The sequence below is a fragment of the Saccopteryx bilineata genome, chromosome 2 (genome assembly GCF_036850765.1).
Source record: "Saccopteryx bilineata isolate mSacBil1 chromosome 2, mSacBil1_pri_phased_curated, whole genome shotgun sequence".
Classification (NCBI taxonomy): domain Eukaryota; kingdom Metazoa; phylum Chordata; class Mammalia; order Chiroptera; family Emballonuridae; genus Saccopteryx; species Saccopteryx bilineata.
In genome coordinates, this window is record NC_089491.1 from 279190530 (window position 1) to 279215287 (window position 24758).

The 24758-nt window shown below is 53.2% G+C and overlaps 1 protein-coding gene across 6 annotated transcripts in view; it reads right to left on the minus strand.

Annotated features, from left to right (window-relative positions):
* Positions 1 to 24758, minus strand: part of RXRG (retinoid X receptor gamma) — a 151572-nt gene that overhangs the window by 25078 nt on the left and 101736 nt on the right. The window contains exon 1 of one of the 6 annotated variants that reach the window (XM_066261026.1): positions 14950 to 15198. The exons of 4 other annotated variants lie outside the window; for them this stretch is intronic. In XM_066261026.1, the coding sequence (XP_066117123.1) occupies positions 14950 to 14998 (49 nt within the window). In that variant the 5' untranslated portion in view covers positions 14999 to 15198. Of the gene's footprint in view, positions 1 to 14949; positions 15199 to 24758 lie in introns of those variants that run through there. One more of the 6 variants, XM_066261025.1, reaches the window with a different exon arrangement.

Here is a 24758-nt window from a genome sequence, read left to right on the forward strand (position 1 = left end):
AAGACTTGTCCCCTACCTCTGTTGTCTAGCGAGTTCTTATTCATCCTTCGAGGTCTAACTCAAGTGTCATCTCTTCTAGGAAGGCTTCCCTGCTGCTCCTGGTTTGGTTTGATGTGTTTTTCTGTTTTTCTAAGAAACAGTCTGTTCATTTCCCATCTCCTTCCATTAAACGAAGCGGGGAGTGTCCACTTTTGTTTGCCCACTTCAACTGCAGCACTGCCGGGGTCCTAAGTGGCCAGGCCCTGATTTAAACTCTCAGTCTGAAGCCCACACTCTCTCCAGCCTGTGCCATCCAGGACCACAGGGAGGGTCTGGAGAGCATTCACAGCCCGGGTACGGCATGTGGTGACTCAGTTCTGAAGTGATCTCAAATTGAACATTCATCTGAACAGAGGGGAGGAGGGCAGCTCCTAAGAACCCAAGCCGGAAAAACCAAAAATCTTCCCAGGCGGCTACAGACTGGAAAGGATAATTTTAGACTCTTCTGGGGCCCAGGAAGGCAGTGACATTTAAAGAGGCCAGGGTATACCTGGAACCCAGCACTGAGACAACATGTGACCTGATAGAGGAGCCGTGAACTCCACTGGGAACCAGCTGTCCCCCCCACAACTATGCCATCTGAAGGGAATCACTGTCCCTCCCACCCTGCTTCTGCGGATCTCAGAGAGACGGTGCCCTTCCTCTCCGCATCCGGCGGTGCCCCATGCATGTGTGATGCCAGACCCCGTGCAGCGGGCCAGACGGGGCTGAGACCATAGTCCACACACCCACCAATCCAGGAGTCCCCAAAGGGTGGAGCCTGTGCCACCAGTGGGAAGGAACATTGTGAATGGCATTTCAGCTGGTACAGAGGCACGCTTTTAAAGAGCATTCATATCAATAGTTTTATATTTATTTTTAGCAGTTCCCTCTGTTTATAGCAAGTGATCGGGCTTCAATTTTTTTTTTCATGGAATCATCCTCCAAAAAATAGCTATTTAAGTATTCCAAAAAGACTAGATTTACCTAAAGAAAAAGTTATCCTCACTATACAAGGATACTCAATAATGTAGGCTATCATGAAATGAGTCAGGCAAAGGCATGAAATTTAAGAAACACGGGCCAGCACAAAATAAATAAGTAAATAATACACACACACACACACACACACACACACAAATGAACTTTAAAGAACACAAGTTTTTTTCAAAAATAAAATGAGATGATGTGAGAGAGATTTGAAACTTAAAGTACGCTGATTTTATTATTATGGGTAACAATAAAAATTAAGACTATCAGAGTATGCCTTGACTACTCATCAGTGAGAGGGCTACATTTTGAGATAGAGTGAAATAGAGAGTTCAAGTTAGCTTTGCATTTAAAAAAAAGCCTTGGCCGGTGGGCTCAGTGGTAGTGTTGGCCAGCATGTGGATGTCCCAGGTTCAATTCTCAGTCTGGGCACATAGGAGAAGCACCCATCTGCTTTTCAACCCCTCCCCCTATTGCTTCTCTCCCTTTCATTCTCACTCTCTCTCTTCCCCTCCTGCAGCCATGGCTCGATTAGAGCAGTTGGCTCCAAGCACTGGGGATGACTCCATGGCCTCCACCTCAGGCTCTAAGAAGAGCTTGGGCCTGACCTGTGGTGGCGCAGTGGATAAAGCGTCAACCTGGAAACACTGAGGTTGCCAGTTCAAAACCCTGGGCTTGCCTGGTCAAGGCACATATGGGACTTGATGCTTCCTACTCCTCCCCCTTCTCTCTCTCTCTCTCTCTCTCTCTCTCACTCTCTCTCCCCTCTCTATAATGAATAAATTTTTTTAAAAATCTTAAAAAAAAAAGAAGAGCTTGGTTGCTGAGCAATGAAGCAACACTCCAGATGGGCAGAGCATCGCCCCCTAATGGGCTTGCCGGGTGGATCCCAGTCAGGGTGCATACAGGAGTCTGTCTCTGCCTCCCCTCCTCTCACTGAATAAAAATTAAATAATGTGGTTTTATTTCTGCTGAGTCAATAACCCAGAAGAGGTAGGCTAGCTCATCACCACATTTTTTTTAATGAAAAATTGGAAGGACAAAGCCATCTTAGGCAAATGCATCTTGGTTCTTGCCCCCCCCCCCCTCCATCTCCATGACACAGAAACATCCTTCAGAAACGAATAGCTTTGCTTTTAGACAAGGTCAGAACAGCGATGGCTTTGAGGACAAAAGCGTTTCTCCGAGGGACCTCCATCCGTTCTCACAAGCAAACACTAGAGCTTATCAGTCCATGATGTTTTCACCACCAGCTCCTCGATCTCACTCATTTTTTATTTTTATTTTTATTTTTATTTTTTGTAGCCGCACAGGAACCATAGCCGGTTTCTCAAAGGCACCAGAAGTGTGCCAGAAACATTTTCTCTACTGCTGCTCCCTGGTCCCGAGTCCGGTTCTCCCTGCTTCTGCACCCCGTCAGTCTCGCTCCTCCCTGGCCCTATGCCCTCTCGACCCTACGTGCCCGCTGCCAGACGCCCGGGAAACGCACTATGCTGTCCCACACAGTTCATTCTCTCCGCTCAGGGGATGCTTTTTATAAAAAACAAACCTGTCTGGTGAGAAAGGGCTGGTGGGCTTCCTCAGAAGCTTTGCTTCCCTTCTACAATGTTTCCACATTCCCAGGCCTCCTCCTCAGTTCTGGGGAAGGACCCTCCCAGCCCGGTTTCATGAACAGCACAGAGGCCGCAGGTGCCGACATGGGCGCTCTGGGATGATCTGAGTCTGAACCGGGAGGAGCCCAGTCATCAACGGGACCAAGGAGACCTTTGAGTTTTCAGAGTGTCACCAGGAACTGGAGCTGCAGGGACTCCACAGAGTGCGTGCACTACCGTGACTCCTAAAGTCCCTGCGGGCAGTGGAGCACCAGAGCGCCAGGTGGGCAGGCCGGGAGCAGACCAGGCTCTGAAGCCAAAAGGCCACGGCTTAGATTTGAGCCGCGGTTTCCTCACCCGTCTGTGGAGACACTCACGATAGCAGCTGTCATTACTCACTGTGCTACTATGGTTGTGGGGGTGGGACTGTGTCCAGCCAGAATGCTACTGCAGATCAAGTACCTAAAAGAATTTAGCCTTAGCCCAGCCAACAGTAAATGCCCTACTGAAGATGGCCATGGCCATGCTGGTAGGGACATTCTATGTTTATAATACTGACTTCTCTGTTGGTTAGTAATGGGGTCTCTCCATCATCCCAGCCACTCTAGCCTCTCCCCTAGGACCCCCCAGATCCCCCCAGACTGGCACCCAGAGGTCCTCCGCACTGATTCCCACACTGGAGGCCTACTGGCTTTCACATATTCTTTTTTATTTTCTTTTTGACAGAGAGAGGGACAGATATAGACAGACAGACAGGAAGGGAGAGAGATGAGTAGCATCAATTCATTGCGGCCCCTTAGTTGTTCATTGATTGCTTTCTCATATATGCCTTGACCGGGGAGGGGGGGGGCTTATAGCAGAGCAAGTGACCTCTTGCTCAAGCCAGTGACCTTGGGCTCAAGCCAGCAACCTTGGGCTTCAAGCCAGCAACCATGGGGTCATGTCTATGATCCCATGCTCAAGCTAGTGACCCTGCACTCAAGCTGGTGAGCTCATGCTCAAGCCGGCCACCTTGGGGTTTCAAACCCGGGTCCTCTGCATCCCAGTCCGGTGCTCTATCCACTGCACCACCACCTGATAAGGCTCACATATTCTCAATTTCATCCCCTTGCTGCTAACAGCTACCACTGTGGTGTCCAGAACTGTGCCTGGAACATGGTAAATGCTGAAAAAATATTTGTTGACTAATTAATGAATGGGATAAATATTTTTTTGCCAATCAATATATTCAACCATATAGAGAGTTTAATCAATAGAAATTATTTGCATAAGAAATCTATGTCCTTGATGTTTCCCCAGCCCCAAACCTGTGACATCTCCGAATAAGGAAGTGTGTGTGTGCACGTGTGCGCGTGCGTGTATGTATGTGTGTGTGTGTGTGTGTGTGTGTGTGTGTGTGTGTTGAAGGGGGACTTACTGAGAAAGAGAAACTGGGCACTTAGAACTAGAGAATTCTTACCAAGGTGAGGAAGTTGCTTAGCAACCTCGCCCTCAGCCAATGAAAGCAAAATGCCACGCATGGGTCTATCCGATTGGACCCAGGCAGCCTGGCGTTCCCACCCCTTTGCTGTTGTGCAGGGCAGAGAGTTTGCTGTCCCATTAGCAACCGTGCTAAGGATGGAAACTTGCAATGAATCATTGATAATGGTTGATACCCACCCACGGTGGGGGGGGGGGGGCAGAGGGAAACACTTGCTATTTCTAAGCGTCAGCGTCCTCCCTCTGAAGTCAGGGAGCAGCTCAGGTCCTTTCCCACTCGACCCCTCCCCACAGTGGGCTCCATCGGACAGCCAGATCCATGCCTTTTCTCCTGGGGAGGGATGCGGGGCAAGCCTGAGCACCAGAGACTACCCGCCCACCTGGCCCCGTTCTTCCTGCCCCAGCTTGGGTAGGAAGACTCACACATCCTTCCCAGCTTGGCTTGTGCTGCACAGACGGGCTGTCTGTCGGGTGAGGTCAGCATGTCATCTCCCCTACTGAGGGACAGCCACAGCAACAGTAGATAGTATCGGGCGAGCGATGACCAGGAGCCCGACACGGCTTGAAACGCTTTATGGATATTGATGCATTTCATGCCTACCACCGTGAGGCTGGAACACGTACATTGCTCTTCAACAGATGCAAAAACCGGTGGGCAGAGAAATTGCTCAGCCCAGCATGCTGGTCACTGGTACAGGTGGCGCCCAGGTCTCGGGGAGAGGCAGCAGGAACGGATTCTGATCCCTGCCTCGCGTGTCCTGACCCCCTCTGTGCAGTCCCTGATAGCAGTTCCTCAGTCACCTTTTATTTTTAAATCTGTAGAAGACATCTCTTTTTCTTTTTAGTTGAATCTATTGGGTGACACTAGTTAAGATAATTATACAGGCTCCAGGTGCCCGATTCTACAACACATCCCTGTACAGCGCACTGTGCATTCACCCTCCTTAAGCCAAGTCTCTGTCCTTCACCATTTATCCCGCACACGCACCCCCATACCCTCCTCCCCCTCCCCCCACCCCCACCCGGTAATCGCCACACTATTGTCCGTGTCTGTGTGTAAAAGACATTTCTTCTGAGAATCTGAATTCCGGACAAAGAATGTTGAACTTTTAGAAGAAGCCTACACAAAATTTGGTTGTTTCCTCCTGATACATCAGCAACCCTAATAATAAGGAAGGGGGAAAACCCCTTTAAAACAGTATTGTTCCAGTTTGTCTATAGTTGTGTGACTTAAAATATCCCTGTTCTACTGAGGTATAAGCTACAAACTTTGGTAAAGTGGGGGGGGGGGGATCATTTCAAAAAAAAACCACAAAACACAAAAATCCCTAAGTTGTAGTTTCCTTGGTTCATCTACAGTAACTATAAAACATTTTTCATTTAGAAAAAGTGGGGTTTTTTTTTCTTTAATCTCCTTCTTGTCATTCTCAATCGACACATTGAAAATTCCATTTGAAGGATTAGCAAGACTCAGACCCACCCAACACTCACCCCCACGGGAAGAATGGGCTGACTCCAACTCCTCCTGCACCATGTCTGTCCCCCTCCTGCCCTTCCCACCTAACTGGCAGCCCCTCTCAGGATTCGGCCCTGGCACTTGCTGACGAGGACCCTCCGGACGGATCCTAACCCAACCCCAGCCCCTCACAACCCCAGCCCCGCCCCGCTCAGTCCAGCCTCCCCCACCCTCCTCCACCTCCTCCTCCGGCAGGAGGGGCAGGGTCACTTGGAGCAGGGCATAGCCACACGCCTTTTTTATATCTGAATCGCTCCCTGCATATCCAAAAGCGCTCTCACACACGGCCACCCTAAGATGAGACAGGGAGAGCACAGAGCTCTGCGGGAGAACCCCTGTGGACCCCGGGACCCCAGACGCAGGGACTCTCAGGGAGTGGGGAGCAGAGGCAGAGCTGGCCCCTCTCTCTCTCTCTCTCTCTTTCCCTGGGAAATAAAGGAACTTGACAGAAGGGAGACCCTCCTTCTGCCCCCAGGCTCAGACCCCCTGGCCTCTTACATGAACGTGAGGACTCAGGGGTGCAGCCGCTGAAGGGCTGACCGACCCTCTTCCCAGCGTGCTGTCCCCAACCAGCCGGCCAGCCTCTCAGCGCCCATAAGGGGCAGCTCCAATTCCCCAAAAAGGGGTCTGTCTGGCTGGCTGTTCCTGTTGGGGGGCTGGCGTTGCCTCTTCCAGTGCAGGGAAGAGAGGGGTGGGTGGTCCCCTACCTTCCCCTCATTCCACTCTCCCTCCCCTAAAATCTGCACCCATGGAAGGAGGGAAAAGCAGGCAGAGACTGATAAGCAGCCTCATTATTACCAGCATTATACATAATTATAGCAAAACCTCACTCATTTGGATGAGTTGAGAGAAAAAACCCGTCGAAATCCGTGACAAGTTGGCAGATTACTTTTAAATTACGATTTTATGACTTCTAAGTAACGCACGTCAAGAGTTTGTGTTCCAAGTTCTACAAGCTAATGGTTATTAAGTGGGGATTTTATAAAAATCTGCTTTCAAAGACTCTTTTGTAATTAACACCCCGTTAATATGCTAATGACGCTCTGACTATGCTTTTTAAATTGCTTGAAAACAGATGCAATTTAAATAGACAGCCACACTTCTACCATCTTACGTGCTTGAAGGTTGGTGGTGGTGGGGGGTATTTATTTATTTTTTTGATGAATGAGCAAATAGAAACAAACTAGCTCATACTGCGAAAATTTCATCACCATTCCAAGCTCACCGCATCATATATTAATAAGGCCATAGTGCTTTTGGGGTTAGGAACCAGACTTTTGGGGACTGAAGGCACCACCTCATTTTACAGAAGAGAAAATATGTCCCAGAGTGGTGGTGTCCGACTGGCTCAAGGCCACATGGGACAAAAACCCGGGGGTCTTCTGGCTCACAGGTGTGGGCTTCTTTAACCCGCTGAGAACCATTTCTCACTCACACGGCTCTCTATAAATCTATGACTGCCATTTCCCCTAGTATCTGGTTCCATCAAAACATATCTGCTGAGTGCCTACTAAGTGCCAGGTCCGGGCTGGGCACTGCGGAGACGCTGGCCCCTGCGGGAGACCACCACGGTCATTTCATTAGAGCTGCCAACTGGCTCAGAGTTTCCAGTGAGTCAGCAATTATCCCCACTCGACCAGGAGACAGGCTCCGAATGAAAAGGGTGACCCTTCAGAGGGCGTTGTGAATTATTACAGACCTAGGTTCCAAGTCTAGTCTAGCACAATGTCTGTCGATGTTTCTGCATGGAATTGATGGCATTTTGCTTACACACCACCTCTCCTCATCCCCACACCAAATTATGAACCTTGGTGGCACACATGGGTATCATACCATCCCTAACACACAAGAGGCACAGGGCGTGGGGACAAGTGCACCCCTAACATGAACCAGCCCTGTTTCTCGAAACCAGCTCTGAATATGGGGCACCAGGCACCACTCGGTCCCTCGAGATGAGCGCCAGTGAGTGCTCCCGGCATCTGTGGAGGGTGCCCCCCACCTTGTTCCTGGAATCTCTGAATGCCAACTATGTCCGCACCAGCTCTTGAATCCAAGACCTCACTCCCTTTCTCTGTCTCGCAGGACTCTATGGTCAGATGTGCTCTCCAGAGCCTCTGAACAGGACTCTCTGTCTCCTAAAGACCACAGTCACCTTAAAATACAGTGACCAGCCCTGGCCGGTTGGCTCAGTGGTAGAGCGTTGGCCTGGCGTGCAGGAGTCCCGGGTTCAATTCCCGGCCAGGGCACACAGGAGAAGTGCCCATCTGCTTCTCCACCCCTCCCCCTCTCCTTCCTCTGTCTCTCTCTTCCCCTCCTGCAGCCGAGGCTCCACTGGAGCAAAGATGGCCCAGGCACTGAGGATGGCTCTGTGGCCTCTGCCTCAGGTGCTAGGATGGCTCTGGATGCAACAGAGCGACGCCCCGGATGGGCAGAGCATCGCCCCCTGGTGGGCGTGCCAGGTGGATCCCAGTCGGGCGCATGTAGGAGTCTGTCTGACTACCTCCCCAGATCCAGCTTCAGAAAAATACTAAATAAATAAATAAATAAATAAATATACAGTGACCGACGTCTGTCCACTGTGACATCACTGTTGGGGGACACACATGGCATCATCTGTCCTCAGGTTAGGACCTTGGGTCCACTCACTTCACCTGAGCCCTGAGAAACCTTTCCAGAAACAACCGACCTCCAAATGTTCTGCAGATTTCAGACCCTGTAACTAGTTTATAAGCGCCCCTCAGGGCAGAGGGCCTCCGTTCCCATGTCCCACCATGTGCGGAATGGCTGACGGACTAGCATTTCCTGGGGCAGTCCCGAGTCTTCTTTCCTTGCTGCTGACCTCTAACCTTTGCTCTGTCCACTCCCCCCCATATACATATTCCTGGAACTGAGAAAACACAGGAGCCATGAGCTGCAAATCCTCCAAGAAAGAACCTGCATCGCCATGACACTAGTGACCAGTAAAAACAGGGACACGGGGGATGTCAAGTCCCAGAAATGAACCCCAGGCCACCAACCCCCCCAAAAAACATCCCCACGTATTTATTCAGCATCTCTGCCACCACGCCCCTGACTTCTTCTGAGTGCCTTTTAAATTAACCATCACAGGCCCTTCCACGTTGTAAGTTCAGATGTGGGACTCTGAAATCCCGTCTGGAGTCTGAGTTGGTCTTGAACCTGGGAGCTCTTGCTGTCTCCCTGGCCCTCCCTCGGTCACAGCCAGTGACAAGACAGGGGCCCCGTGGTCTCCTGAAGATGACGGGAATCAGAGGTCCCGGGTCACGGCTCTCGTTCTGCCAGATCTCATGCGTGGGGTGATTTATTGACAACTAATTTCCTGTGACTGGTGCAGAACCGATGTCCTACTACCTTCACTTCCTTGGCACAGCCAGGTGGACAGCCCGATGCTTTAGGAGGAGGCCGCCCCCTCTGAGAAAAAACCTGCCAACAAAATTCTGGCTGAAGTTAGTACTGCAGCCTCCACGTTTTCTGAAATGGGGAAGGGAGACTAACTCTATTGTACATTATCATCTTCCAGGCTTTATTGTAGTGAGTCCCTACACTGTGGAAGGTGAACCCAGACCCTGTGTGGTTGGTATTGAGTGATTTTACCAAAGGGGGGGGGCAGGGGGACTGTCTGTGGCTTAGATCCCTCTCCTCTTCCTGCAGCCCCGATGGCCCACAGGGGGCTTAGGGATGCCCAGCTGGAAGGCCACAAAGAGCTACAGACCCTGGGCCAGCCACTACACCTGTTTCCCAGGTGTCCTCATCTGTACTGAGGGGGGTCAGGTGACCTGCTGTTCCTTCTGTCTAGTTCTGAAGGTTCAGGTCAGTGACAGGGGATGCCAGAGAAGAGCTGGCTTTGGGGACCCCTGCAAACAGGAGAACAATCAGGTATGGGAATAAACTTGTTCCAGAATGATCCCCTGGGGGGGGGGGGGCTGGCACACCGCCCAGGAGGCGGCACAGGCCAGCGCCTTCGTTGACACATTCTTATGCATTGATGACAGCGGCTCTCTTGCTGGGACAGATCTGAGCAGCTAAGACAGAGATCCTACTGCCAGCAAAGCCTAGGGTGTTTATTTACTACCTGGCTCTCTGGAGAAAAAGTTGGCTGACCCCTGCTCCAGAAGGTAACATGGAGTCCCATGTATTAGGATAAAGTGGGGTCCACCTAAACCAATCAGACTTTTGTGTATTAGCTCCCACCAGGTCCCGGTCCCCAGCCCCCACCCCCACCCCAGTCATTTTACGCATCTGCTGCAATTATTTGTGTTCAAAAGGAAAAAGTGCATTATGAGCCCTGTGTGAGCTGTGAGGAGCACAAAGTAAGCACAGCCTGGTCCGGCTCCCTGGGGCTGGACATTCCTGAGTAAAATGGGAAATGGGGGGTAATATAAGCACCCCTTCTCCGGGGACCCTTGATATTTTTAATTGAGATGGTGTGTCTCACTTGGCCCTGGCCAGTTGGCTCAGTGAATAGAGTGTCAGCCTGGCATATTGATGTCCCAGGTTTGATTCCCAGTCAGGGCACACAGGAGAAGCAACCATCTACTTCTCTCCCCCTCCCTCTCCCCCTTCTCTCCCTCTTCTCCTTCTGCAGCCAGTGTTTCTATTGGTTTGAGCATCGGCCCCAGGTGTTGAGGATAGCTTGGTTGGTTCGAGGGCATCAGCCTCAGGTGCTAAAAATAGCTCAGTTGATTCAAGCATCAGCCTCAGACGGGGGTTACCAGGTAGATCCTGGTCCAGGTGCATGTGGGAGTCTGCCTCACTATCTCCCTCCCCTCACTTAAAATGAAAGAAAAAAAATAGATGGTGTACATCACACCCTTGGAAAAAGGTTCGGCACATAGTAGGTGTCTTGATATATGCTGGTTATTCTTTTCACTCTTATGGAGATCCGTGAGTCAGGACCTGGGTCAGTCTCATGAGGGCTGCTCAAACCCAGGCATTCTAGAAAATAAACTGGCCTTCCCTGGGCCTCCATGTGTCCTGCTTTCCAATGGCCCTGCTTCCTCTGGGTGGGCTGGGACACCCCGGCCCCGGGTCTGGTGGCTGAGTTCTCTGCAGCCACACCGGCTGCAGAATGCAGAGGAGGCAGAGGCAGGGAGCTGGCGGTCCCTGAGCTCACGTCCCCCCACCACCCCCTCGCTCGCTGTTCAGCTCTCCATCTCTCGGAGAGACTGTAAATATTCCAGAAAAAAGTTTATACGAAATATGTGCCTTCCTAAATCTCATAAACAGCTACTCCTCTCAACGGAAGCCCTAACCTCTAAGCACTTACACCCACAGGAGGTCCCCATCAGCCACCCACACATCCAGAGAGAAGAATATGTTCTAGCACGCACACACTCCCCCCACACATGCATACACGTGTACACATATCTTCATGTTGCCCACACACATGCACATTACACACACACACACATGCACTCATACACATCATCATCATCATATTGCTCCCACACACACACACACATACACAAGCATCTCCAACGCCACCCCTCCCCTATGTTCATTCTTAGGCAGAAAAGGGACTATGCTACAGATTGTAAGGACTCTTGCAAATCAGGAGGCCCCCAGAAGAAGCCACCAATTAATTCTCCAAAGGTCACCACGGCCCCGGAGTGACCGCTAAGCTACCCTGTGTTTTCCTCCTCAAAGGAGAGACCGTGAGTCTGCAGCCAGTAATCTGTGCGGAGGCTGCAGGGACCCCGACCCCTCAGGTGGAGTGTGACACTGCCTGCAGCTCCCAGAGCAAGCCCAGGCCCCTGGGAAGGCCACAGGGGCAGCGCAGTGGGTGTGGACTCTGCAGCCAGACGCCTGGTCCCAGTCCTCAACTGTGCCTTCCCTAGCACCAGAACCCTGAACACGGTGCTTCCCCCGTACTGCCTCCGTGCCCTCATCCATAGGCGGAGCGTGGCAATGATGGCACTAGTGCCCACTCAGAGGGTTGTTGTGAGGTTTACAGTAGCTGAGCTGGTCAAGTACTGGCAGGGGTGGCGTGAGAAGAACAAGAGCCCCCCCCCCAATCGCCTTCAGGCCCTGCCGATTACCGCACAATTGGATGGGGGATTACAGGCTGTTTGCTGCCGGCTTCTCAGAAGAAGCAACTGTCTGATCCAGGCAAACAAATCCCTTCCGGAGCAGCTGGTAGAGCCAGGACTTGGCAGAGAAGATGAGGGTTCTCGCCTCATCACAGGGCAGGGCTGGCGTGGGGACAGTGGGCCCCTTTGTGGGGCTACTGCTGTCACCCAGCCAGTCACCACCCTTTGGCCGATCTGATCAGCGTCTTGTTCAGATTGTCGGATACCGGTCCGACAGATGGAAGCACAGCCCCAGACACACATCCCAGGTGCTGATTCCCGAGGGTGACACCACTTCCCTGGGCATATCCCACATGAGTGAGTTCCTGTAGCCCCTTAGGTCCCAGCTGCTAGTACGTAACAGGGCAGGGGGACATGCCAAGTGAGCCCAGGAGTGCTACACAACTCGCTGCATCGTCGGGGCAAAGGCAGCTGGAGGCTGCAGGTGACATCCTCTCCTGCCTGTCATTTTCCCTGTCCCAGTGGGTAGGCCCTCCTGCGTCCCCACTGTAGGTCCCCAGACTGACCTCCCTGCAGGTGGGGCCCCGTTCTCGGGCTCCTTGTCTCCTCAGCCTCTTACCTGGCCATCAGCAACAAAATGAAATAATCATTCTCTCCCAGCAACGAGGAGACAGAGTAGCATCAGAGGGGACCGGGTTAACCAACCTCAATAACCTCTCCCCACCCCTCCCGCATATCCACTTATTTACTTCCAGGCTGCGTACTGCCCTTGGGCTTCCTTTCATCTCAAACGGAACAGTGCCCAACTCCGGAGCTCGCAGGAGCTCGGAGCTCCACGATGAGGGCACTCTGAACCACCAACCTACCTACAGGCTTTGTGGTTGTCATTTTCTCTCCCCCCAGATCCCTAATTCACCTTCCACAGTCATGATGGGTGTTTAAACTCATCTGCCTGTTAGCACTTAGGTAAAATGGAGGGAGTGAACATATTAACTTTCATTAAGCACCCAGCATACCCACAATGCTCCAGCAGCTGCCTTTCTGGGAGTCAGCACATTTAATTCTCAAGGCAATACTCTAAAGATGGGACTATAAGACCTGTTTTACAGATGAAGACACTGAGTCTTGGAGGGGGTCAATACCTTGTCTAAGATCACACAGCTAGTCAGTGAGAAACTGAGAACGAAACTCAGTTCTATCTTCCTTCCTCCCTCCCTCCCTCTCTCCCTCCCTCCCTCCCTTCCTTCCTTCCTTCCATCCTCCCTTCCTTTCTTCCTTCTATTCTCCCTCCCTTCCTTTCTTCCTTCTATTCTCCCTTCCTTCCTTCCTTCCTTCCTTCCTTCCTTCCTTCCTTCCTTCCTCCTTCCTTCCTTCCTTCCTCCTTCCTTCTTTCCTTTCCTTCCTTCCTTCCTTTCTTCCTTCTTTCCTCCCTCCCTTCCTCCCTCCCTCCCTTCCTTCCTTCCTTCTTTCCTTTCTCCCTTCTTTCATGTTCTTGTCACCCTATCAGAGCGAGGGGATACTATTATAAGTTTGAGTCCAGGGCTTTCTGAAAGGGCTCCCCCACTCAGCCTCCCTCAAACATGGACTGGTCCTTGCATCCTTGAGACCCCTGTTTACACGTCTGTACAATGAAGGGCCTGAGGGGCCCTTAGAGGTCCCCAGGGTGCCAGCCCTTCAAGACCCATCAAGCAGCCCCACTGAATGTTGGGTCTGACCTCCTTTCTCCAGCCTTACCTTAGCTCTCTTCCCCAAATCCCTCCACCTTCAGCCTTTTATTCATCCCAACTGTGGCAGTGGGTCTCCTAAACATTCACAAAGGCCTAACCTCACAGAACTTGGGGAACCTGAGGATCTCGGGGTGAGCATGCTCTTCAGACACCCGAACTCATAGGCCAGAGGTGGAAGGGTTGCCCTGCAGTGGACGGAACCAAAGTGGGAGCTGAGAAGACTTTTCACACCCAGGACCCAGCTGTCCAACTATGAACAGGAGTTGGGATGTCCAGGTCACAGCCTTGGCCACCGCACTCACTGGGCCATGTCACAAGACCGGCCCCAGTAACCTGAACGTTACCTCTTCCAGGAACACAGCCACAGCCCCACACCCTCTGGGTCCAAGCAGCAACCCCCACAGCAGTGCCCCGCATCCCTGTGTGATGAGTCTACCTGACCCAAGTGGCAAAAGGCCATGTCTCGATCACATCTGTATACCCACACCTAGCACCATGCTTGGCTCACAACCATGACCCCACGGCCCTGGATGAATGAGCAAACCCCCCTGGCCTAATGCCCCGCCTGGCAGGACCATGTCACCTTGTGAGTTCCCAGCACAGTTCACAGAGCGTCCTGCCCAGCACAGGAGCCACGCTTCACTCCAAGCCTGCGAACAAGTTGCCCTGTCTGTCCAGGCATAGGAAGTCAGGAGAGCAGGGACTTTTCTGTTCTCAAGACTTGACAAGAATTTCTGCTTTGTCCTGCCAGCCAGCACCTGGGACAGGACAGGACCTACAGGGCTTCCCCGGGAGCAGGAACGGCATGCCACCGCTGGCCAGGGAGAGGCCGATAGGTCAATGGGCGGTTGGTTCCATTTACTCGAAGCCCCGGGGGACCTTGGAGCTCCCAGGGCCCATGTGCCTGGGGGTGGAGGCAGCCCCTGCGAGGTGTGACCACCTGCCCTGCCTGCACCGCTCAGTGATCTGCAGCCAGCCCTGACCCTCCCTGGAGGAGATAGCAGTGACCCTTGCCACAGAATTGAGGACAGCAGGGAGGGGACCAGAGGCTATTAGCAAATCAAAAGGGAAGACAACAGGAAGAAAATCACTGTGGCACATGAAAGTGTTACGTGGAGAGCGAAATCTGCTTTCAAATACAAGCATGCCCTTGCTAAGAAGTGTCCTGGGCATTAAAGACAAACTCCCTTTCTCCCTTATTTTATTTTTTTTTTTTACACTCATTGCAAGCTAGATTGTCAGTAGTCCTGGTCATTTCTCTTTGAACTCTCCACTTTTCACACCTACAACAAACACGCAGGCTGCAACAATTCTCTCTGGTTCCAGGGTCTGTCTTCAAGTGTTCAGCTGCTCCCCAGAACGGCCCCCGCCCCAACCTCTCCTGTGCTCTGTGCACATGTGTACCGCCACCCACAGCAGTCTCTCCCCTCTCCCGTGCACACACACACTCACTCACACGCAGTCGCTCTGTGCCCGCACGGGCACACGCAGAATTCGGGACTCATCCCGTCCGCTGCCCCCTCCCTCCCTGCCGCGCCCCCTCCGTCTCCTGAGGTGGTCCAGACGGGCGCCACACTCACCGCCGAAGCCGGTGGGGAACTTCATGAAGTGAGAGTAATTCCCGTACATGTTGGCTCTTTCAGCTCATCGTCCTCTCGCGCGCCTTCCGAAGATCGCAGGGGGGGGGACCCCTCCCCGGGCCCCCCAGGCACAGGCCCCCACGCACCCTTCAACTTGGGCGACCGAGAGTGGTCATCGCCGCCCAGCAGCAGCCAGGAGCTTGGGCTGGGCCAGCCCTCCCGGATTAGCCAGGAATCCGCCTCTCGATCGGGGCGGCCACATAGCGCGCTGCAGCCGGAGAGCGCGGCGGCAGCTGGTGCCTGTCAGTAATCACGCATAATACCGCCGCCGTCTGAGTTCCTGTTGCTAGTTTGATTAACTCGGTGCTGGGCGGCTGCGTGTGACTCTCCCAGCTCCCCACCGGTCCCCAGAGGTTCCTACCGGTGGCACAATCTATTATCTAGGAAGCCAATCGATGTGTGACCGCCCCTCCGTAGGTCAGGAGAAAGAGAGGGGGCGGTGGCAGGGAATGAAGACTCTTCAGGTGCCTTTTCCTGGACTTGCACCCACACACACACAAAAAAATCAATGGGGTTTTATTAAAATGCATTTTTTTCTCACTCCGGCTGCTCTCTCTATCTGATGCACTTGCCATCAGATCTGGGACCGGGCCTGGGAGGTGCAGGTCAGGGGAGGACAGATCCATCCCCAGCACTGGAAACCAAAACAGAGCAGCCCTTGGGTTTGGGGTGGGACTCTCTCCTGTGCCGCGGGAGGCTTTTGGATCTCAGAGTGGAAGCCTGAGAAAGTATAGCCAGGAGGGAGCCGGGCTCACATCCCAGGTAGGGCTGGGTGCTGGCTGCGGCTGCCAGTTCCCTGGAGGGTGCACTCACCTATGTCCCCTGTCAGTGCACTGCCAAGTCCTCACTCGCACAGAAACTCTTTTGGGTGGAACAGACCCACAGAGCCAGGTATCCCTTTGAGGTCAGGGTCTGTGATACAGCTTTCCTGACAAGGCACTGCTCAGCCTATACTTGCACACCTCCAACAACGGGGAGCTCACTACCCCCTCCCACTCCATTTCTGGACAGTTCTAACCATGGGGAAGTTTTTACTGAGCTGAAATCCACTCCTTCTCCCGCCCGCTTCTGTCGACTGGCTCTGGGCACCTCCCTGGAGCCACACAAGAGAGTCCCGTGAGGGTGCAAATTCAGACACAGATCTCCATGCCCATCGTCTGTCTGTCTTCTCCAGGCACGCACGTCACCTGTAGTCATTCCATGTGTCCCCGAGTCTCCACTTGTGCCCACAACCTATCCTGTATGGCTGGCACTTTAATTCCCAGACTTGCCCTCCTGGCAGAGAACAGGGCCACCCCAGACTTGGATGTGATACTCCAGACATGGTACAAATCTCCTCCTTGTGCTGTGTGTTGGCAAAAGGGGGGTGCTGTCAGCATAGCCACAAGGCGTCAGAGCCCTAGGGCCGGGGGGATGGGGGGGGCTGGAACAAGTATCCAAGCGTTTCTCCTGATCCAGCCCAGGACAAAGAGAGCCAGGGGGGTGCGCTGAATCAGAGCCCCACAGGAGAATATCAAGACTCCAATGCTAGGAGATCCCGGAGGAAAAACTGAGAATGAAGGGCCAGAAAAGGAACAAAAGTCAGGAGCGTCAGCCCCACATGTTAACTCGTGTAAAATGGACTTGACACCTTCCTCCCCCCATCACCACGGCCAGTTGTCTCTTTAGACACGGGCTCCATCCCATTCTCGGGCAGTTAGCTAGCTTGGAGGCTGGCACGCACCCCCTTCCCAATATCCTACTGACATGAAATGTGGGGCCAGTCCCTCTCTCCACCCCAGGTCTCTGGGATCCAGCTTCTTCCATCTGGTTGTTTCTAATCCCCACCCCCACTTCATAACGTGAAGAGCTGAGGAACTGATCCCCATATCTCATCCAGCCCGTGGGGAGCGCTGTTGAAAAGGATGCAGCGAGGACACGACATCTTACAGCCCCCCACCAGAAGGTCCTCCGGCCAGGACCCTGGACCCTTGGTGCCCGCCACTTTCTAGTGATGTGGCCCAGAGAGGTGGGATCTGCGGACAGAGCGCCACCGCGGAAGCCAGAGTGCTGGGCACGGGTCCCAGCTCCACAGCTTACCGCCTCACAGCGCTGGCAAGTTCCCCAGTGCCCTGGGCCACAGTGACCGACTGCCTGGGCTTGTCGGGAGGACCAAGTGCGTCCACACGCGTGAGGCACCCAGACTGTCCCAGAGAGGCCAGTGAATATGTAGCTGCTCTTTTCCGTGACGACGGTATGACGACGGTGATGGTGATGTGGCCTCCTCATCATGTCCTGCTCGTTTGTAAAATGAGGAGGCGGGGCTAGATGCGTTCTGAGGTCCCCTTCGACTTGAAGTTCAGTGCGCATTCATCCGGCACCCCCTCCACCGCCGTCCCCCTTCCCCACGGAGGTACCAGGAATATGCATTTTCCTGGGGCACAAACCACATCTTCTATCGTACACCCGGCAGGGAGGGAAGCGAGTTATTCCGACATACTTGGCCCTTTGGCAATCTGCTGCTGGCAAATGGGGGCTTCCTAGGACTCAGAACTGGCCCCTAAAAAGCTCTCTCCAGAGCCGTGTCCAAGGTCAATGTCGCCATGGCCTGCTTGTGGTCTGTGATGGACTCTGCCTGCCTCCGTCCCCTGGGTCAGGCACGTTCTCTAGGTCAGGCACGTTCCCTGGGTCAGGCACGTCCCCTGGGTCAGGCATGTCCCCTGGGTCAGGCACGTTCCCTGGGTCAGGCACGTTCCCTAGGTCAGGCACGTGCTTCACAGAACGCGGCCTGGATTCCTCGGCCTGGCGGGCAGAGGCCTCCCGTCCTGGACTCTCTGGAAAGTGCTCTGGGACAGTCGCCACCAGGCCCACGGACACACAGCTCCGCGGCTCCAGCCCTGTGACCTTGGCAAGCTCATTCCCGTCCCCTCTGGGAAAATGCCCGCCCTGACAGCCTCATCGAAATGTCTGGGTTTTGTTTTGGTTTCCTGGGTTTTGTGATGATGGTTGTGCATGTGCTTGGTTTTGGGGTGGGTAGGGGGGTTCTGTGTGTTTTATACTGTGAAGTTCTGGGTAAACCCAAAAAAGTCACCCTTTCGTGTTTTCTTCTCTCTTCCTTTCTCCGACGGCCCCGTCTGGTCTGGGTGCTCTGCTCACGTGGGAGCACAGTTTGCTTGTTCTTTCCAGCCTCTGGTTCATCGTTCCTGCCGTCCACTGTGTTTCCACACAAATTGTCTTCCCCACATAAACGCTAGAAACACTAGTAGGTGTTCACTGAAATTTATCTTTTTTTTACTAGAAAGTGCTTGACGGGCTTCTACCAAAGCTTTTCTTGTGACATCTCCCTCCCTCATGGCTCCACGTCCTATAACAAGCCACAAGACAAGACACGGGGGGACACGGCTTTTGTGTCTAATCCACACGTTCTGAATGGCACCGCCGTGTCTTGTCCCAGACCGTTGTTGACATAACAACGTGATCCTCCAGTAAGCCCTTCCCAGACAGCCCCGCTGACTTCAGCCGCTGCACTGTCTCCAGCTGTTCCTGAGTGCTCACTCGGGTGTCAAACGGAAGGCCGAGGACTCCGGGTCCCGCGGGGGTAGGGGCTCTGCAGTGGGAATTAGCAAATTCATTCACAAGGACGCTACCTGAGCTCACTCCTCGCAGGTCCCCTGACAAGCTTAGTCCTCTTACGTGACATGCTCCACTTTTACAAAAGCCAACAGGGCCGCTCGATGAATGCAGAGGGCATGTTTCCACCTGTGTGTTTGATGCAGGGTGGGCCAAATCGCTTATGTTCACCAGGTAATAAAAGAAGATAGCTTTTTACCACAGGTCTTGTTCATGCATTTATTTGATTAATTTATCGTTTTGCTTTGGACCAATGGTGATAGAACACAGCATCTTGCAGAGAACATAAAGGAAAAACAGAGTTGCATATTAGATAATTGCCCACAGACATGAGATGTAAAATTTAGACACAAATACCTCCATGCTGTTGATGCAGATTACTAAGTCCCTATTTGTGTCGTATTCTCCCTAGGTAACAGCATGTAAAACGTTGACGGGTTTTCCCAAATAGTAAAGTTAAGCAGGGCAGATTGTATGATCCCAATATTACGAATGAAAGGTTTGACCCCATGGCTGTGATGTCAGAGGAGGAAAGCTAGCTACTCTAACAATCCTATTTCAGGCTGTGGTCTCTCTCCACTAGGCAGTGACAGAAATGATAGGTATAAAAACCAGTCCCCTGAGCCCTGGCTGGTTGGCTCAGTGGTACAGGGTCAGCCTGGCATGTGGATGTTCCATGTTCAATTCCCTGCCAGGGAACATAGGAGAAGTGACTATCTGCTTTTCCACCTCTCCCCCTTCCCCTCCTGCAGCCATGGCTCAGCCGTTTGAGCAAGTTGGCCCCGGGCACTGAGAAATGCCTCCATGGCCTCCACCTCAGGTGCTAAAAATAGCCCAGTTGCCGAGCAACAGAGCAAGCATTGCCCTTAGAGGGTTTGCCAGGTGGATCCCAGTTTGTCACATGTGGGAGTCTGTCTCTCTGCTTCCCCTCCTCTCACTTAATTAAAAAAAAAAAAGCCCCCAACTCTGACTCTTAGCCAATGCATCTTTCACCAAACAATGGTCCTTCTCTTGTTGTGTTTCTATTACATTATGTGTGTTTGGGCTGGGGAGGGGGGAGTCTATATATCAGTTTTCCCATCAGTTTTCCCCTTCTACGGCACTCATTCATTCAATTATCATTCAGCCAACACTTCTTCAGAGCCTTTTACATGACAATCACCAGGAATGGGCCAAGGGACCAAATATATAATGCTCCTGACCTCAGGGAGCTTACGCAGTCTGGCAGAGGAGACAGGAAGCCCATCCGTCATCACAGACATAGATCTATCACTATAAGCCATAATCAGTGCTATGAAGGGAAATAATTGGATGAGATGAGAGACTATATAGCAGGGAATCTAATTTCAGTTGGAAGATCAGAGCAGACTACTTTGAGGAAATGACAGTTACGCTCAGATCTAACGAATGAGTAGAATTGAGTCTAAGGGGTTGGGGGAGGGGGGTGGACCAAGCAGAGGACACAGAGGGTCTCCTAGCCCCGAGGAGGGAATGAGCTCAGTGCATTCGAGAAGCCGGTGGTAGGTGAAATGTCCAGGTGTCCCCTTTAGAAGATCTGGCCTTTAGGACTTCCATGGAGCCATGGTCTTGGCCAGGATCTGGGGTTTACCACGCCACGTCCCCGCTGGGTTGGGGAGACCTCCCTTCCTGGCTTCTTCTCCCCTCACGTGCTAGTCAGATCCAGATGACCCGCCATTTTCCAGTGGCGACACCCCGGAAGCCATCATCACATGCGTGTTCACCCCCCCCCCTTCTGCTCAGTAGCCTTTCTTCCTTCTCTTCTCTGTCCAAATACGACCCGGTTCTCATGCAGCCTTCAGGTGGCCCTCTGGTTGAACCACGCTCTCTCCCCTGGACCCCCCAGTCGGTGGCTGGGATCACTCCTGGCCACTCAACATGTTCCTCCAACATTATATCAGGAATGCATCCGGGAACCCTTCTGACTAGACTGCCAACCCGAATGCCTGGCAACGGAGCCCAGGTCTTTTTTTTTTCCCCAACAGCCTTCCCAACAGAGCCCAACACAGAAAGAAATCCCGTTAAGTGTGTGACTAATGAAGGAATAAAGGTTCATTGAGTAAGCTGACATCTCCCGATGCCAGCTCACGAGGACATGAGTGTCCCCCGCTTCCAGCACTTCTGTGCAGCCCGGAGGTCGTTTTCCTGGGTTACTCTTCCTGGAATCACAGCTTTGGGTGTGGACAGGCCCGGTGCCGACATTAGCACGGGGCCTCCGTCTCAGAGACTGAGCTCCTCGGAGGACAGAAAGGATTCAGAAAGAGGGGGCTCACTGACTTCAAGTGTCAACTGCCTCAGCTACCAAAACACACGAGGCCATGGCCATACAGTGTAAGATGTGTCCAAAGGCACACGCTCTATCTACACAGTGCCACCCATGGCTTTGCAGCCAGGGGCATTTGTATCTGAGCTACTTGCTCAGTCACTGGTGAGTTCCCTTCCAGGGTGCACATTTGAATCACCCAGAAAGCTTTAAAAACATGGCAGAGGCCTTTGTCCACTTCCAGGGATGAGTCCATTGGTCCGGGGTGGTGGTCTGAGTTCTAGAACAGTTAAAAGACCCCCCGATGTGATCCTTGAGTGCAGATTTTGGGAACTATAGATTTGAGTCTTATATTATTTTTTGAAAAAAAAAATGAGTGGACTCATGCAGTTCAAACCCATGTTCTTCAAGGGTCAAGTGCATTAGAGGGTGAGGTGAAGATGAGATAGGGTATGTGGTGAGACAGCTGCAACCAATAAGGGCTACAAGAACTATCACAGAGATAGTGAGATGGGAACTATAGACTTGAGGAAAGAGAACCTTCCTCCAACAGGAAGCTGAGAAGGGCCCACAAGCAGAACATGAGAAACCGGCTCCCAGGATCATTCCGAGGGGCCCCTGTGCCCCCACCACCACCTGGCCGATCTGCCCGCGCTCTCCACCGGGGCTTATGACCCCAAGAAGCTCTTGCCCATGGGAGACGTGGCGGGGAGGCCATCTGCCGCACAGGCTTCACACCACTGGCTTCAGGTCTGCTGGCGTGGTGTTCTCAGCATGACACGCTCACACCCCCGCCGCTGTCAAAGTCTGACCCATCAGAGGGACCACCTAAAGTCCGTTTTCGCTGTCCGGCTTCCCTACAGAGAGTTAGTACTTCGCTGTTCTCCTCCACCCCCCAAAAAAGTCTTAAATATCTACGACAGCACAAGTTTAATTTCTGTTGGTATCCTCACGGTTGTTAAACTGGAATGCTTTTCTTCTGTGCAGGGACAACCTCTTCCTCGTGTCTACGTTGTCTAAGGATCCAGCCCTGTGCTTTGAACACAGTTGGCGCTCAATATGTGCTTCCAGAGCGGATGCTTGAGAGTCCAGCTCAGAACAGGGCTGGCTTCCTTCCTGCCCCGGCCCCAACGGGTAAGAGTTTAAGGGTGACTTGTAACAACCTTGAACTAGAAACTGGCGTCATGTAAATTTCTCAAGGCAGAAGGGACGCTTACCCAGATGGCTGTCTCCAGGTCTTGGTCCCAGTCCAGTCATGACCCCAAAACCCTCCCTTCGGCCTCCAACGCGACTGCCATTGCAAAGCTCGAGGGGAACTCTCGAAATTCGGAGCAACCGTGGTCCCACTGAGAGAAGAACGGGGTTGAGACCCAAGGGACCCATCTGGTACCTTCCGGAGAGACGCCGGTGGCACCAATGTGAGGTACTCTCATCCCCAGGCAAGGAGCCCCAGCCAAAGAGGCGGGTGTTACCAGCAGACCTCGGGAAGGCCTATTCCAGACCCCGAGACGGAGGTAGCCATGCTGGGGTGGTCACTGTTGCCACCAGTCCACTGTTCTACCCAGGTGGAGATTTGGAGACGTCCACCCAACTGCACGCAGGCCAGGAGATCTATTTTCAGGTCCCCTCTGAGTCTAGGGGAAGAGGCTCTAAATATACCTCCAGGGACGGCAGGGAGGCAGATCGGCACTCCGGCAGCTGAGGAGGGCGGAGCAGACAGGGACGGGCAGAACCTCGCTGCTAACCCCAGCTCAGACCCGCGGCCTCGCCACTTGTGAGCTATATTTACATAAGAGCAAGTGTCTGTTATATTTGACTGGGTCCGGGGGCCATGGGCTATGTGTGTGTGGCAGTGGAAGCTACGGCATGTCCTCAGTGAAGCCCCTCCCCCCGGCAAAAAGTGGAGAGGACACGAAGTTCTTGGGCAACGCCAACCTGCTCCGTTCCCTGGGCGTTCGTGTCCTCGCAAGGTCTCATAAACATAGAAACCACAGTAATGAAATTCCCCGTGTGTGTGTGTCACACCTGGTGGTCAACAAAATGCTTTCCTGGCGTATTTACAAACAAGCACGGAATGGCATTAAAAGCCCAGTCCACGGGGGCTGCCGTCAGAAAGGGTGTTGGCTACTGGCTGGGACGTGAGAATTTATCTGGCTGCCAAAGTGTTCTCTGTAACAGGGAAGGCCTCTGAGCAAGTGGCCAGCCGGGATACAGGTGTCGTCCTGCCAAAACCAAACACTGTGTGACCACCTCCACTTCTGAGCAGCGAAGCCCAGATGGCCAGCAAGCATCTCGCTTCAGAAAGACCTGGGTGAGAGATGTATCCACCACCAGCGTCCGGGTCACTCTGCCCCGGAGCAAAAATGAATAGAAATAGCTCCAGGTGGAAAAATGGGTGATTGGGGGCAGGCAAGCCCAGGGGGATGTGTATCGCTCAAGAAAGGCTGTAAATTCGGAACGTGTTAGCAATATGGGACAGAGCTTGAGAAACCTCTGTAGAGTGTGTTCTATCAGCCTTAGAAGAGATCCCAGCCCCCGTTTAGCGGGGAGCAGCCCTGGGACACCGTTAAGAAACTCGCAGAGGGAGACAGGGTCCGAGGCAGGCGCCCTGCTGCAGGGCTGCTCAGAGGGTCCAGGCGACGTCTGCATCAGCCTCCTCTGTGGGGAGGGGGGGCTTGTTGAACTCAGAGCTTTCTGGGTCCTGCCTGGACCCCCTGCCTCAGAATCTCAGGGGCTGGAGCATGCCCGGTCATGGGTGTCCCTAACATGCTCTGCAGACAGCTCCCATGAGCAGTTAACTCTGAGCAGCACGGCCTTCCAGAGCAGTCTCTGAAGAAGGCCAGGCCTTAACGGGGACTGTGCACCACCTTCCAGTGTCACGTTTGTCCATAGGAACCTCCTGGTTACTCTGCCAGGCCAGCGTCCACGCCTTTTTACAGCCTGACCAATGTCCTCAAGCCACAATGGTGACATGGCCATGTTGAACTTAGGAATCGGCTCTTCTGACTCCAACTTCTGCGCCCTTTCCGCTCCCTTTCACCTGGGAGCTGCAATCCCTGCCTGACCCATCCAGAACTCTGTCCCTGGCGAGCTGGAGGCCCAGGCGCTGGTCAGGGGAAGGTTCTGGAGAATGGGCTGAGTGTGGCCGTGAGATACAGGCACACCAGAGCTGACCTGCACCTGCAGGTCTTGGAAAGACTTAGTTGGGAGAAAGTAGGACCAAGAGACAAGAAATAGCCCCAAACATTTGTACACAGAGGGCCGAGGGGAAGAGGTACCGCCTGGCCAAAGCAGGCCCGACTCGCAGTTAGAGGGACAGAGCTGGAGGCTCTGAAGGGTGGACGCAGCCGGGGTGGGGAGCTGGAAAATCTAAAAGCAGTTGCCCGATATTCAGAGAGGAAGGCTCTCTCTCAGGCTGCCTGTGACTTCATCCACGAGCAGCTGTTAGGGATGCCTCGCTATTTCTGAAGCTACACAAACCTTGACGGCTCTCCAGGTGGAATTTCAGACACAGCGGCAGGCTGGGCACAGATATTTAGGGAGGGGCAGGCTTTCTGACGCTGGGGCCAGGCGAACGTGCGAGGGCTGCCACGGCCCTCCTGCCTCTGCCCTGTGCCCCCTGCACCAGAGGGTCGGTCCGGATACCTCGCTGCCGGCCTTGGCCAAGACCAGGGGCTGTGAAATCACTCGGATGTCCCCCTGGACGTCCTGGCAGGTGACAAGAGCTCCCAAAAACTTCAGGGTCTCCAAATGCTAAAGCAAACAGGGAGGAGATCCAACTCGCCCAACGAGGCGTTCTCGAAGGTCCACTACATTCTCGCCGTTCAAGGGACCAGGATAAGCTCTAAGCTCTCAGTGA